This window comes from Benincasa hispida, chromosome 7 (assembly GCF_027475165.1).
Source record: "Benincasa hispida cultivar pf3 chromosome 7, pf3_genome.v1.1, whole genome shotgun sequence".
Lineage (NCBI taxonomy): Eukaryota > Viridiplantae > Streptophyta > Magnoliopsida > Cucurbitales > Cucurbitaceae > Benincasa > Benincasa hispida.
The window spans coordinates 30193146-30209717 of record NC_143484.1 but is presented as its reverse complement, the minus strand read 5'-3'; the positions used below and the strand labels follow the sequence as shown (position 1 = coordinate 30209717).

General features: G+C 34.1%; 1 protein-coding gene and 1 long non-coding RNA gene across 4 annotated transcripts; one reads left to right on the top strand and one right to left on the bottom strand.

Annotated features, from left to right (window-relative positions):
- The first annotated feature begins 287 nt into the window (after positions 1-287).
- Positions 288-3791, top strand: LOC120081999 (uncharacterized). 3 transcript variants are annotated; one of them, XR_016530801.1, is made up of 6 exons: positions 288-409; positions 1476-1625; positions 2146-2178; positions 2371-2442; positions 2541-2580; positions 3545-3791. It is a non-coding gene; the product is annotated as an uncharacterized LOC120081999 (long non-coding RNA). The 3 variants fall into 3 exon arrangements; XR_016530799.1 differs by having other exon boundaries at positions 1476-2178; XR_016530800.1 differs by having other exon boundaries at positions 313-442; positions 1476-2178.
- Positions 3792-6036: 2245 nt separating this feature from the next.
- On the bottom strand, positions 6037-11007 carry LOC120080749 (P-loop containing nucleoside triphosphate hydrolases superfamily protein). Its single transcript, XM_039035372.2, has 11 exons — positions 10622-11007; positions 10291-10527; positions 9685-9939; positions 9193-9272; positions 9001-9106; positions 8793-8906; positions 8577-8675; positions 8291-8380; positions 8052-8158; positions 7828-7971; positions 6037-6742 (listed from the first exon to the last, which is right to left on the bottom strand). Exons 1-11 carry the CDS (start codon positions 10883-10885, stop codon positions 6475-6477), a joined length of 1764 nt encoding a protein of 587 aa, XP_038891300.1. The 5' UTR covers positions 10886-11007; the 3' UTR covers positions 6037-6474.
- Positions 11008-16572: the final 5565 nt, after the last annotated feature.

The following is a 16572-nucleotide window of genomic DNA, read 5'->3' as shown; positions in this document are numbered from 1 at the left end:
GTCAATTATAGGTTTTCATTAGTAGAAAGTAATAACAAAATTAGAGATGGAAGTGGTGTATATAGGTTTAATTTTTAAAAATTAAGAATAAAAATTTAAATAGTTATCCAATATTGATTTTAGAGGGCATTTGATGGTGGACTTGAGTTGGGTTGGGTGGGCTTAAAAAGCTCACCCCGTGTTTGAAATTTGAAATTGGTTAGTTTGAAACCTACCGTTTTACCCCCTTCGTTTACTTCCCTCATTTCACGTCCCATTTTGCAAGTCTATTCTTCAGTCCCCTTTCACTTTCACTCTTCTGTCACGCGTAATTAATCATCACTCTTTCTTCTCATTTTCTTCTTTCTTCCGTCGTTTGGGTTTTCTTCTTCGTCTGATCTCTTCGTTCTCCCTTCGGCTGGAATGGGTTGTATGTCTTTCATTTCTTCGACTAGGATGGATTGTATTTCTCTTCATCTCTTCGCTCTCTGCTTTAGTTCCTCCGTGTATTTTTTTTTTTTTGTTTCTTTGTACGTCTCTTCGTTTCTCTGATTTTGATTGGGTTTTTTAGCTTCTCTGTATGTCTATTCTCCAATTTCGAACGATTTTGTTGTAGATCTAACGATATTTTGATTTTTTTATTTTATTTTATAGTAGATCTAGGTTTTTTTGCTCAATTCTTTTTTTTTTTTTTTATTTACGCTGACAATTAGTGTTAGATCTAGGTTGTTTTTGTTCATATCTACTTTTTTTTTTTTTTTTGCGATTACTTTGTTCTAGCTAACGATTAGTGTTAAATCCGTCTTGATTTACTTATGCATGTTTGATATTATTCATATTTTTTTATTTCGATTCTTGTTGTCCAAAGGAAAACCTTGATAATTTTTTTTTTATTTTATCTATTTATGTGTTATTAGATCCGTCCCTGTTTTACCTCATGTATGTTTGATATTCTTCCTTCAAGATGTTTGATGTTCTTCCTTCATTGTTTGATTTTCTAGTTTGGGATTGTTTAATGTTCTATTTTGCGATTCCGATTCCGGATGGTTCAAATCAAACCTTGATGATTTTTATCTTCCTACTATCTACTATTTCACTTGCTTGAATGAGTTTTTTTTAATCAATTTATATGTTATTAAATTCGTCTTTGTTCTTCCTCATGCATGTTTGATATTCTTCCTTGAAGATGTTTGATGTTCTTCCTTCATTGTTTGATTTTCTGATTCTAGACTATTGAATGTTCTTTTTGCGATTCCGATTTCGGACTGTCCAAAGCAAACCTTGATGATTTTTATGTTCCTACTATCTACTATTCCACTTGCTTGAATGAGTTTTTTTTTTTTTTTATCAATTTATATGTTATTAAATTCGTCTCTGTTCTTCCTTATACATGTTTGATTTTCTTTCTTGCAAACCTGTATAATTTTTATAATCTTCTTCTTCCACTTACAACTACTATTTACTGTTCTGATATGCTTCCATACTTTTTTATCCAGATTTTCTCTGGCCGCTTCAATATTAAATCATATGTCCTCCCTTGCCCTTTTTCTTTGGCTTTTCATGTAAATGTGAGGCAAGTTAACTCCTGGTAGGGGATGCAGACTATGTTATTGGAGCTTGGTGAGGGTCAATCCACCCAAGAACAGGTCTGTTTTCTATTTTTTTCCTTTTTTTTCCCTGTAAGGCCGATGATGATTTCAAACTATTTTTGAAACTATTTTTCCTTATCTTTGGAGTATGATTTATGTTTTAGTTTTATTTCCTTTCAACCGTTTTATGAGTGAAGGTATTTTTTGCTTCATTCCAATAAATAAAAATTTGGCATTCGAAATTTAATTTTTGTACAATTTAAAATTGATTTCAACTTTGAAATTGTTGAAACTGTTTATTTGGTTTACTTGGAGTTGGATTTGTTCCAATCAAATGTCTTTTTGAAATCTTGAGGGCTTCATTATGGTGTATTTATGTCATTTTTTAGCTCAACCAACAAATAAATAGTAACTTGACTATTACTTAATTAATTTATTTTTGACTTGATTGCCTTTAATATGGGTTTACTATTTGAATTTATTGAGTTAGGTACACTTAAGTTTACCTAACCTTCCTCACCAACCCTACTTATTGTATGCTCTACTTATATCTCAATCCGTGTTCATATTTTTTTAGACTTCTCCACAGACTCTTTTCTAAACTGTGTTGGTAAGTCCTTCAACCTTCCTTTTTATTTCAACTTTCTCTTAAATCTATTTTCCATTCTAGTATGTGTTGTTCGACTATTTCAATATACTTTGTTTCCTTCTTCCACCTCTAGCTTCAACTTATAAGGTATGTTTCCTTCTTTTCTTATAGTCGAATTAAGGTATGTCGCTAACATTTTCTTGTTTTTGTTAGGCTATCAACAGATTATTCTGCCCCCTACTTGTGGACTGTCTTCACCATCGCTCAATCCGAACATAAACAAAGGTATGATCTTCGTTACTGTTTATTCTTTCTTTCTTCTTGAATCGAATTAACATACATTATCACTATGGTCTAATTGAACTTCTTATTCTTTCGTGTAGGACCAAACTAATCGAACATATCTATCGTAACTAGTTTGAGGTTTGTAAGTTTTAAGTTCAAAATGATCTTCATTATTGTCTATTCTTTCTTTCTTATACTTGTTGAGTACTGATTACTTCAAATGTATCATTGTTATATATTTTTGGACTTGTATGTTGAGATTTTTTTCCCCACTCTTTCTTGAACAAGAATATGTCAAACTCAAAGTTATTAGAAAAATATTATATTGGTTTGTTAAATTTTGGTTTGTATCAATTTTCATCTTCTATCAAATGAATTCAGTTCAATCACAAGTTTTATTTCCATTATATTAAATTATGAACACAGTATCAAACTTATAATTTTGATAATGAAATCCTTATGTTTTCACAATCAAAAGAATTTAAACTTAGAACTTTGTTAATTACTTCCATTACAACTTATAACTTTGTTAACTAATTATGATATTTTCAAATATTAATCCAACGTTAACTATAATTGTTCACTTTAATAATCTGAACATAACAATATGTTTTGAGTGATTTTTAAAATAAGTCTAAAAAGTATTAAATAATACACTTATGAGAAGTCATTTTTTTTACAAGTTTATAAGTTTCAAAATAAGTGTCAAAATAAGTTTGAAAATAAGTTTCAACATAGGTTTCAAACTAGGTTTCAAAATAAATTTCAAAATAGGTTTGAAATAAAAGTTCTGTTAATAGTAAAGTAGGTTAAAAATGTACCAACTAAAATAAGTTTATAAGTTTGAAAATATACTTTTATTTATAGTGCAATAAATGTTTAAAATAGCGAAATAACTATACTTTTATTTATAGTGATGTTTTTACTTATATACTTTTTAAATTAAATAACATGAAAAACTTCTTACAATGAAATTTGAAAATTAACTAAGCATATGAAAATCCAATTATGTCAAATACTATAATACTTAGTCACTATTACATTAGAGACATTTATAATGTGTTAACTACCATACCTACTTGTACACTTTAATTTTTTATAGGTAGTAATGGGTTATATGAGGGGCCCTTATACCATAACTTCTACATCCCAACTCCAAAAAAACCATTCGCTTCAACTTTGATTACTGGTATTGACTACTTATCATAATCAAATGCAAGGTAATTATCTTATGTACAATTTCAATTCCAGATACACTAACCATATTATATAAAAATATAAACTGTATGATATGTGAAATAATAATGTTAAGTTAGCAAGATTCAATATATATACATACAATATACCAATTCATTAGTAATTGGGATAATTACCTTCAATATATATACATACAATATACAATATATCAATTAATTGAGCAGCAATATGAAATGTATTTTGTTGGTACGTTTTACAGATAGAAGAAAATTAGAATTATTACAATTTTTGAAAAGAATATATGAAAATTAATCTATTATGTTCTACAAATTGAAAAAAAAAATTGAGATCGTCCCGTTTATGTCATAAATGATTTGAGAAAATACATGTATATTTGAAAATCAATCAACAATAGCAAAGCATAAAACTAAAAAAATAAAAGAATGAAATAAAAAAACAAAAAACAAATTAATCACATTCATACAAAACTGTATCATATTCCCCAACTCAACTTAACTCAGCACAACAAATACAGACAATAATTACCAACTCAACTCAACTTTTTACTTTTATAATGCACTAAACGCACCGTTATAGGTTCTCTCGAGGTTTGATAACCACGCAAATTGAAAGACATGGTGTAGAAGTCATGGAGTTGGTATTACAAATTCCACTATGCTGAGGATGAATTTTGGATCGGTCGATTTGACACTATGATATTAATAACAATAAAAAGAAGAGAGAAAAAGAAATACAATGCAGGTTAAATTCTATTTCGGTATAGGCGGTACAATTTTAAAGTCTCAGAGATATAGATTCAATTAATAGTGATCATCTACCTATAGTTTAATATCCTACAAATTTTCTTGACATCCAAATATTGTAGGATCAGTCGGGTTGTCCCCTAAGATTAGTCAAGGTGCACGTCGGACACTCACAGATAAAAAAAAAAAAAAAAAGGAAAAAAAAAATTGATCTCTACACTTTTCAAATGTCCACTTTGATCCTTGTACTCTTAATTTTTGTTCATCTTAGTCCATGTTCTTTCATAACGATCGTTGAGATTGCTTTACTTTAAAAGGTGACTATTTTAGTCCCTTTGTTTTTATTTTTACATCATTTCCTTAAATCAAAATTTTAACACAACACTTTTTCATAAAATTTCTTAAAATGTAGTCATAAGTTTATATGAAGGGATTTTCATTGTGCGTAAAATCTATATTAGTTTCCAAATAAAGATAAAAATAATTATCTTTTAATATCACATAGACCAAAACTTACATTTTGAAAATACAATAATTAAAATGAATAAAAGTTAAAATTACAAAAATCAAACCACAATCAAAACCGTATTTAAACATATCACGTAAAATGTGGTTAAAGGGGCTATGAATTCCAAATTTCATCGAGTTTATGGATTTATGTAAATTGCGTTCTCAAAAACAAATTATAAGCTAAAACTGTATATAGCCAAAACTAATCACAATCAAAATACTATTTAAACATACCATGTAAAATGTGGTTACAAAATGGCTATGAATTCCAAATTTAATTGATAAGGTTGGTATTAAAGGAATATTGGACGTATATTAGTAATTAATTAAAGAGTTTGTAAGGAAAGTTAGTTATAAATAGAGGTAGGAAATGTAGAACGGAGGCAATATTTGGTATATGAATTAGGGTTCAAAGTTATCTCAAGAATGGGAGGATCCAAGTAACTCGAATACTTGGTTTATCTTGTATTTCCATTATCATTTATCTTTCAATGTATTCGAGTTCTATCAATTTAGTATTAAGGCCAGGTTGTTGACGTTTCGGAGTGGAATCAGCAAAGGGTTCTAACCAGATGTGGCCCCAAGTGAAGTACCGCGAGAGCATCCCTCAGGACATTAGCCTTTCCAGGGTGGAATATTGTTAGAAACCAAGGTAGTATGGAATGCCTTTGTCCCGTATTAATTAGAATGGGATGATCAATTTAGTAATTAAATGGTCTGACTCTTCCACCCCAATCGCTGACTTTTGGGGTGCGACTGTCCAAGGTGTTTAAGTACCTAACATTAATCTAGAAGCTTATAAATATAAATTGATTTGTTGTCTAAAATAAATTAGAAACTAAAACATATATTTACCCAGAATTTAATCTAATGAATGATATGAGCAAAGTACCCTTTAATTTTGCTTTTGTAATACAGGGAAGAGAAAATTCCCAACTCAAGTTGGCTAGAAGAGTTGTTTCTTTTGTTATCATTCTGTTTTGGGTATTGTCATTATTAAGTGCTGTGGTTTTCCTTTGTTGTAATCTTTTTACCATTTCACTTATCCAACAAACAATCTACTCCAATCAATTGATTGTTTATTTAAAGAGAAACCAAGAGAGATATCCAATCATTCCGACTATTTAAGAACACAAATTTTCCATTAGTGTATAAAGATGCATAAATATCATATGACCAATTAAAAGCTGTATGAATAATGAAAAAGCCTGGGAAAGGGCATAATTTACAAAGTAAAAAACACTACAAATGTTTACTAGCTATATAATATACAAATTACAAGAGAAAATATATCTTAAGAATGGCAGTAGATGGTCCATCAGTCAAGCAATACCTGTTCCACCCGAAACGAAAGCTTCAAAACACAAGCTCCCTCCAAAGGAAGGAACTCCAAAGATTCCCATTGAAGTGCTGGTCTCTTTTCCAGCAGCATAAGATCTCTAGAAAGTTGTAAATTTTCTTTGGTTAAAGAAATATATCAATCTTCTCCAATGCTAGAGAATCTTGCGATATCGTAAGTTTCTTCGAGAGTTTGCAACATCTTATCATTTACTCATGCATTTCACAGTAGCTCCTCAGTCCCAGTTAGCTTCGCATATTCGGTTTCATCGATGGTTCCCTTTTTGAGTTTTTTCAACAGTCGATATTCGCGTGCCAACTCATCCTCATCTTCAGCTGTCTGCGTAGCACGTCTCTGTCGGGCTGTTTTCTTTCTCAAGATGGGAGGTGCAACATTCGGAGTATTCTTTGGTTTGGGTTTTGGCAGTTGCTTTTGTGCTTCCTTCTTAGCTTGGAGGTTTTTCTTTCGTTGTTTTTCCCGAGATTTATCCCTAAAAAGCCACGTTTGTAAGATAATGTCAAACTTCTATTTTGTAATATCATTTGAAGTATATACATAGCAATCAGAAGTTAGGGGAAAAAACACTTCAAGGTAGGTAGCCTAATTTACGTGGAATTGTGACTATTGCTTTGCACAAATTTGTGTGTAGCTCAAAACGCGAGTAAGCCAGTGAAACAATAAGCAAGTCTGTAATATTAAATAAACATTGTATCAAACACAAATTAGTAACCCAAACATCCCCTCTAATAGATCTCTTCTATATATTATCAAATTATCTTTGGTAAAGTACGAGAGGGGTTGAAAATAACCTCTGTTTCAACTATTGTATGTTCTTCAAATCAGCCAATGTTTTCATTGTTTTATGTGAGCTACCTCGTATTCATAAATCATAAGAAATCAATCAATTTAATCCCCCCTCCAAAAAAAAAAAAAAAAAAAAAAATCCTTTGTAGGTTGAATAACAATTGTATCAATGAAAACTCCTTTCATAAAGTGAATCAATTCAAATCCTCCATTGTAATTCTATTTTGAAATAGTTAACGAATAATCCTCAAATTTGTGTAAGACTTCTTACATGATATGAGATGAAAATAATGAAATAAAATGAGTAGTAGCACCTATTGTTAATATAGTGTCTTGTCCCTTTATTTTTCTCTACTTCGTTAAGGATGCTTATGTAATAATGAAGAAGAATAATTATATTTGGGTAATTTTGGGTTGCTATTGAATAGAATCGAGTGAAGGTAATTAAAAATCTCCAACACCAATCGATAGTCTAAATTAATTCACTTGTAAAAGTTTAAGAATGATATAATTATTAGTTTTACAGTTCAATTGATTCGATTAACAAAGTTCAGGTATAAATTGAATTCTTCCTTAAATCATATTACTACTTGCTTGCAGCACAGAAAGGGCCAATAAAGAATTTAGCAAATCAATAGGAAGACAACAACCTATAGCTTAAAGGCTGTAACAAAATGCAGAAAAATGTAAACAGAAATTAAAAAATAATGATAATAAATAATAGATAAATTAATAAAGATCAGAAAAAGTCAAGATTGGTAAGGTCCTTACTTGTATTTAACCTCCTCAAAGTTAATATCTTCAACGGGAACAAAACCCTCAGTCGAAAGCGAGTGGTGCTTTACCTCAGGCATCAAAGGCAGCTGCAACAGACCATAGCCCATGGCTAACTTCCCTATTTCAAGTTCTTTCCACCTGAATGACGAAAGATGAAACCTTAGAAAGCAAGTTTTGCAGACTGTTTACGAATGCCTGAAAGAAATATCATTAAGCACCTGAAAATGAAAGAGCAGTGGTGCTCTTTATATGCACGTATAAAAGAAACAAATGCCTTGACTCCCTTCTCCATGACATCACGATCCTTTTTTGCTGCTGTTCGTATCTGTAATAAGTTTTGTACAACATAGGGTCTTTTAGTGAAAGAAAAATGACACCAGAATTTTCTCACTTATAACATAAACACTAAAAATTTAAGAAAGAATGGAACATTCAACACAAAAATCAACACCCTCACCTGTGGAACTATATCTGAGGCATCACTACAGCAAACTCTCTCCTGTATAGGTACCCTTCTTATGGAAAGAAATTCTACATAAGCTTCTTCCTACACAAGTCAGTCAATCAGAATGTTCATGTTAGTATTAAGAAGCACATGGAACAAATAATTTTTTTTTCCAATTTCCTTATTTGATGTGACTTATTTGGATTTGGAGAATCCATTATTACAATGTCTGTTCTTTGAAATAAATTAATAATACATAATGCAAAATCTATTGAGGACCAAATAGCACAAACTACACCTTCGGCAAAAGAAAAACAATGGCATTTCCTTCTCTACCCAATCGAGCAGTCCGACCAACTCTATGTACAAAGACATTAGGATCTTGAGGAGGATCATACTGCATTAGCAAACAATAAGTAGATAATTTTAGATAGGATATATGCACTTACAAACCATAATTTCTTTGAGAAAAGTTCAATATGTAGTAGAATATGGTCTGGCATCCATAGCCAACCTGAACTATACAATCAACGCCAGGAATGTCGAGTCCGCGGGCTGCAACATCCGTACATAGAAGAACACCACTTGAAAGGGATACAAATGAGGCAAGTGCTTTCTCCCTGGCAGTCTATAGAAGACATAGGTCACCAAAAAAAAAAATCATTGTACGAGCTTTCAAGAATATAGTTATAATTTACATCATATAGCCTTCAAAAAATTACCTGTTTCATTTTTCCATGCAGAGGGATCAATGATAAACCTTTCAAAACGGTAAGCTGCGGTAGAACAACTCCCCAATAGTCAACACATGCACAAGTCATGAAGTAGCTGTACAACACAACATCTTACTAAAATGAGAGGAAAACATTGCCGACTTACATATTTTAAGTATTTAAATCCAACAGATAACTTACACTATGATTTTTTTGGATTTGTTCTTAACAAGAATGTCGACAAGTTGGGTGGACTTCTTGTCTGCTTCACATTCCAAATACTGCAGAATCAGCATGAATAGTAAATTTATCGAAAGGAATCTGCAGAACATGCAAGTAGAAATACTAATGGAATAATTGCTTTCAAGCATGTGTGCATGCAATGTTTACAAAGAAATACTATACTTTTCTTTGCTACAGGGCATAACCGGATCCACACTGCATGACCACCTACCTTTTCATGGGCATAAAATATCGACTGTGAACTTGTTTTCCAAGTTCCTCATAAACAACATCAATAAGACGAAGATTTAATAGTCTTTATAATTCCTATCCTCATTGACTATGGATGGATTAAGGAAGTGTAAATAAAAATATAAAAGAATTTAAATGTACATCATTTACTCCATGCATCGAGTTATTAAATTGAAACGAGCAACTTAGCCTAAATGGAGAAGCAGTTGCATATGGTACCTCAATATGAAGACTGGATGGGGTTTTCGAAGAGGCAAGTTGTGTTGATGACAATGGACCAGTCTTTGTTTCCGCCTTTACTTCGACCCTGATAGGATTTCTTGGCCCTGCTTTTGAAAGCTCTTCAACTGCCTCAGTTTGTGTAGCCGAAAAAAGACCTGTCCTACGAAGTTTAGGCAACCGAGATATAATTGATGTTATCTGCTTTTGGAATCCCATGTCTAGGAGTCTATCTGCCTCATCCAATATCAGAACCTGTGGATTGATAATCAAAGCTATATATAACTTCGTTTTCCTATAAATCAAGTTCTAGACATCATCTACTACCAAATATTGAGTATAATTTTCCAGAAAAGCACCCGACTAAAAGTTTGAAAGTACAGATGCAATCTAAATTTAAATATGCAGGCAGGCATCGTTTTTTTTTTTTTTTTTTTTTTTGAACGAAAGAAATTCACTTCAAAGAAAACACAAACAGGAGTTCATGATGCATAGTTTTTTCTTATATGGGTCAAACCACTTGAATGCAAAGGAAAATAATTGTAATGAGAGTGAAGTGTTGGGCTCTAATTTAGCCAGGAACAAGTCCTCGAGGCTGAAGCACACCTCAAAGTTCCGGAAATCCAAGTTCTCCATACGATCCATTATATCAAATAGCCTTCCTGGAGTTCCAATCAACAAGTTTGCACCTTCTTCTTCTATCTCCTTCATGTCTACTTTTACATCGGCTCCTCCAACGAGAAGCACCGCTTTGAAATTCAACAATGTAGAAACAAAAGGACGAGCAACCTCATAAATTTGTGAGGATAGCTCCCTCGTCGGCGCAATTATAATCCCCATTACCTGCAGAGGAATAACAAATAAAGAACCAGTATAGAAAGACAATTGCACGATTTTCTTAGTCATAAATTGAATCAAACAGAGTAGAGAGACGAACCTGGTGAGGTTTGGGGCGACTGGAACATCGGCGGAGTATTTCGACAACCGGAACTACAAACGCTAGGGTTTTTCCCGAACCAGTGGCGGCATCGACGGCGACGTCCTTGTGGCTGCACAGTAACGGAATTGTGGCGGCTTGAACTGGAGTACAGAATTGAAAACCAGATTGGGCTAACGCCTCGATAACAGGTGCAGAGAGGGGAGGTTGGAGATCGGAGAAGCGGGTGCTGGTTAAGGCTCGGTTTTCATCACCGCCGTCCATGGTTTTTCTGAAGCTGGTAACTGATGAGCTTCTCTTCTGAGAAGAAGGAATAGAGTAATGTGACGGGTGTAAATCGGTTCGTTTTTCTTATAGGCCGGTCCGGTTCGGTCTCCGGTTTTAGAGTGTACCGGCAAAAGATCTCGAAGACGGCAGCCACGGGGGAGAGAGGATAGAGGGTTTAGGGATTAGGGTTTTGAAGAAACCTGCCTGAGAGAAACAGCGGCAGTGAACCAGAGAGTGGCAGAGGACCGGGCCGACGGTGGAGCACGTGAGGTGGTGAGAGTATGAGGAAGATGAAAGAGTAAATATTGGGATTTTCAATTTTTAATTCGGTTAAATTGTTTATTGTTATGAACTTGAGAAGGACAACGGAAACATGGATATAGAGAAAATATAATATAATAATATTAAATATATGAAATATAAAATAAAATAACTAAAATTATAAAATTGGATAATATGAAAACTAGTGGAAGTGGAATTCTCACGCATACGTGATTTTAAGATCCATCAAATGCCACTATTTATAGGTATAGTAGCAAGTAGGATGTGGACATATATGGACACCAAGCGAATAATTACAAGACACATGAGTAACATGAAGGGTGACACATGACTTTAGGACACTAAGCAATAAACATCTATTTATTATTATAATATTCATAATATTCCCTCTTAGATGCCCATATATATATGAAATATGCCTTGTTAAAACCATACTAGGAAAAACCCAATGGGAAAAAACCCTAGTGAAGGAAAAAGAGTACATATTTCATATGATACATATTCCTAAAAGAATGCAATATATTTACTCCTCTCACGAAAACATCACTTAAGATCCCTAAGTCATCGTATTCCAATGTTGTGTACCAATTTTTCAAAAGTTGTGGCTGGTAATGTCACACCCCGCCCTGAGCCCGCCTTCTGAGCCCGAGGAGAGGCGTGAGGGACCGCAGATACCACCCTTTTGTGATACCTATTGCCCATCTGAACCTCCTTACCTTCAATAAACTTTAAGCCAGAGATATAAATAACAACTGTTTAATTAAGCTCATTGTATTACAAACAGTACAACGTTCATACAATTCTCAGGCTTAACTACAAAGTTTACAACAACAACTCTAAAACTCGGAAGTGTGATTGTGATTGTGGCAGACCTTGACCTTAGCAGCACCCTAGAACTCATCACCTTTCACTACCTAGGAAGAAAAACATGAAAGAAAAGAATGAGCTTCAAGAAGCTCAGTGAGTGGTAAGCAACTTTTAGAGTCTATTTCAACTCATAAAAATACAAGCATATCACAACTACAAGGTTGCATTCAAACCTCAGCCTTGAATGAGTCTGTTCTTAACTTTATCTACACGCACGGTAGATAGTTAAACTAATACTACTCAAAATGAGCCTATTCTCAAACTCTAACTACACACATGGTAGATAGTTCAACCGATACAAGTCATAAATGCTTATTCTCTTGCATTTGCTATGTTTCCTTTGTCTTCTATGTGCACATAGCTCCTCGCTTATGTACTCAGAAGCTAGGCCTGTCGGCGCTCTGACCATCCCATACAAGGTTCCTCCCACAAGCTCAGGAACCAGACCTCTCTGTCCCCTGACTATCTTGTGAGGTTCTGTTTCCAGGCTCAGGAACTAGGTCTAGTGACCCCCTGACCATCCCGTTCACATATTCTCATTCTCATGCTAACTACTCATTCACAACATAATCATATACAATTTACTCTAATAGATATGCTTGAGACTTAAAGAAAATTACCACTCACCTTGGTAAAGTAGGAACCTTTCTTTCTAGAAGTTCCTTGGTATCCTCGAGCTCCCTTTTGAACCCTAAATTCTATATTCAAATTTAAGCTCAAATTACTCAAAGTTCTAAGCCTTATTTCGAGATACTTCCTTCTACAAACATGCTCTAAAATTTCTCAGAAATCTTACCTTAAAATATCAGCTCAGAAGTCCTCGTGATTTGTCCGAAATCCTCAAATCATCAAGACTGACCTAAGCTTACCCGAGAGCTCGACCCTTCTGTATTTTCTTCACCCTCCAACCTGATTCCCCGAAGCTTCTTCTCTAGCAGCCCTACCTTAAAAACTAGACTCTTAGATCTTTCAAATGGCTTTATAATCACTCAAAACGCACGAGTATTTTGGGAGAACTCGATGTCCCAAGCTGATGCTACTTCCAGACCTCACTGTCCGACAACATCTCCTCCTTTTGGAACTTTTTTATCAATGCATGGCTATCTCCGGAACTGCTCTCAAACAATTTTCTTAATGTTTTTCAAGAGGAATTCAGTTTATGAACTGAAGAGTCACCTTGTGGTGGTATTTATAAGCCAAAGGAACTGATCCTCTTCATCTTACAAAGCCTTCATCGTAAGACACCTCCTACTTTGGAGTGTTTGCACCATACTTTGCCACTACCAACTTCCATGTCATTCACCTACTTCCATGCTACTCACCTATTTGCATGAAATTGAGTTATCTTCCTCATGCATAAATCTTCTTTGCATGAAACTCTATTTGTCCACCTCGAGCTCAACCTCCTCTCAGTTCAGCCATTTATCCGGGTGTACTCATCAGTCTTGCATAATGCAAGCCTCAACACCGCTTAAATACATGGCCCATTGTCTAGTCCATCGTGCAGCTCGTACACTTCATCGCATAGCTCCATCGTTTAGCTAACCTCTCATTGTCGCTTAACATCCAACCCTCTCGCTGTCGTTCATCATCCCGCCTTCTCACTGTTGCCAATCATCTAACGTCTGCGCCATCGCATAGCACTTACGCCTCATCGTGTAGCTCAATCGTTTAGTGATCTCTCGCTCTCAACCATCTTGTTGATGCTCATCGTTCAGCGCATAGCTTCTGTGCCTATCGTTTAGCTCCATTGTGTAGTGCTGACGTCTATCGTCTAACGCATCACGCCCATCGTCTAGTGCGTCCACTTATCATGTAGCGCCATCGTCTAGCGCTCACGCCTATCGTGCAACGCCCATCATCTAGCATTTCGTCTATCGTGTAGCACTCACACTTATCGTGTAACGCCATCATGTAGTTTATCGCCCAACACCCGTGCCTAAGGCATCGTCTAGCGCCTAAGCTTATCGTCTAGCGCCCGAGCTCGTCGTTTAGCACTATCGTCTAGCGCTATCGTCTAACTTCTACGCTTATCATCTAGCGCTTATGTTGATCGTATAGTGCCATCACCTATCATATAGCTCTATCGTTTAGCGCATCACTTCACATCGTTTAGCGCCGCCTGTAGCTACACGATCGTCTGCCCAGTGCCTTGCACTCAATATCTAGCTTTCTCACTCTCGCTAACGCAGCCTCAACGCATAAGCAACCTTTGGCAATGCCTCTTGCCAATGCTTCGACTAACATGCGTCAAAACCTCACAAGCTCTACGCATGGTTGCCCTTGGCTTCAATGCTTAACTCTTTTTAACCTCTACAAACTTAACCTCATGCGTTAATGTTTTCTAACACCAAACACATGGTTTTCTTTTGACTTCACACTTAGCCAATTTTACTAGTTAAGGTTCATCTCAAAGCTACTCAAGGAAAATCTATTCAACACTTAGAAATTTTCCTTCTCTTCAACATATCATTTAACTTATACTTAGGTAATTCCTTTAATTACCTGCTTAAGTAGGGAAATTGAAATCTGGGTTTCACAGGTAATGCCTTTGTAAATAAGTCTGCCAGGTTATCCTTCGAACAAATTTGTTGTACAGTGATGTCGCAATTTTCTTCAAGATCACGAGTATAGAAAAGAATCCGTGAAATATGATTTGTTCTATCTCCTTTAATATATCATCCTTTGATTTGGGCTATGCAAGCTGTGTTTTCTTCGTATAATATTGTTGAAAGATTTTTATTAGAAAATGAGCCACACGTTTCACGAATGTGCTGAGTCATTGACCTTAGCCATATACATTCTCAACTAGCCTTGTGAATTGGAAGAACTTCAACATGATTTGAGGAAATGACCACTATAATCTGTTTCACTGATTGTCGTGATATAACAATTCCTCCACATGTGAACAATAACCTGTTTGAGATTTAGTTTTGTGTGGATCAGATAAATATCCAGAAATCTGCATAATCAACTAGATCAAAATTTGATTTATTTGAATAAAACAAACCCATATTGATTGTTTCTTGGAGTATATGCTTAATTCCATTCCAATGTCTTTTTGTAGGAGAAGAACTATATCTAGCTAATAAATTTACTGCAAACGCAATATTTGGTCTTGTATTATTAGCAAGATATATAAGTGCACCAATTGCACTAAGATATGGTAATTCAGGACGAAGAAGTTCTTCATTATCTTCTCGAGGTCGAAATATATCTTTATTTATATCCAATGAACGTACTTTCATTGGAATATTTAATGGATATGCTTTGTCCATATAAAATCTTTTCAAAAGTTTTCTTGTATAAGTTGACTGATGAATAAATATTTGATCTGCTAAATGCTCAATTTGCAAACCAAAGCAAAATTTTGTTTTTTCGGGATTTTTCATCTCAAATTCTTTCTTAAGATATTCTACTGCCTTTGAAAGCTCTTCAAGAATTCCAATTATATTAAAGTCATCAACATATACAGTTATAATAGCAAATCCTGATTGTGATTTCTTTATAAAAATACACGGACATATTGGATTATTTTGATATTATTCATTCAATAAATATCCACTCAGGCGATTGTACCACATCCGTTCTGATTGTTTCAATCCATATAATGATCTCTGTAACTTTATTGAATACCATTCCCGAGAATTTGATGTATATGTTTCAGGTACCTTAATCCTTCTGGGATTCTCATATAAATATCATTATCAAGAGTTCCATATAAATATGTTGTGACTACATCCATAAGATGCATATTCAGACTTTTATACACAGTCAAGCCAATTAAATATCTTAATGTAATTGCATCCACCACCGGAGAATATGTCTCCTCAAAATCAATACCAGGTCTTTATGAAAAACCTTGTGTAACTAGTCTTGCTTTATATCTTATGACCTCATTATTTTCATTTATTTTCCTCACAAATACTCATTTGTATCCTACAGGTTTAACACCTTCTGATGTTTGGACTGCTGGTCCAAAAACCTGACGTTATGAAAGTGAGTTTAATTCTGCCTCGATTGTTTCTTTCCACTGAAGTCAATCTTTTCTATGTCAACATTTTTCAACAGATTTTGGTTTAGGATCCTCATTTTCAAATATAATATCAAGAGGAACATTATACGCAAAAATATTGTTAATAATTACATTAGTTCGATTCCATCTTTTTCCTGTCATGACATAGTTTATTGAAATCCCATTATTATCTTTAGGTATTTCACCTTCCTTACTAGTCATATCGAGGATTTCTTTATGGGTATTTACATTATCAACCAAGTCTTTTTCACTATTAATTTTTTTTTTTTTTTTGAGGATTTTTATCTTTGGAACCCACTGGTCTACCATGCTTCTAGCGTGTTTCAGACTCATTAATAACAATTTGTTGTGTTGGGATATCAATTTTTTATGGAACATTTGCAGCTAGTATATGTGACTTAGTTACTTTCTTTGCATCTATAAATGCATTTGGTAATTGATTTCCTATATTTTGCATATGAATTATTTTTTGAACTTCAAGTTCACATTGTTATGTATG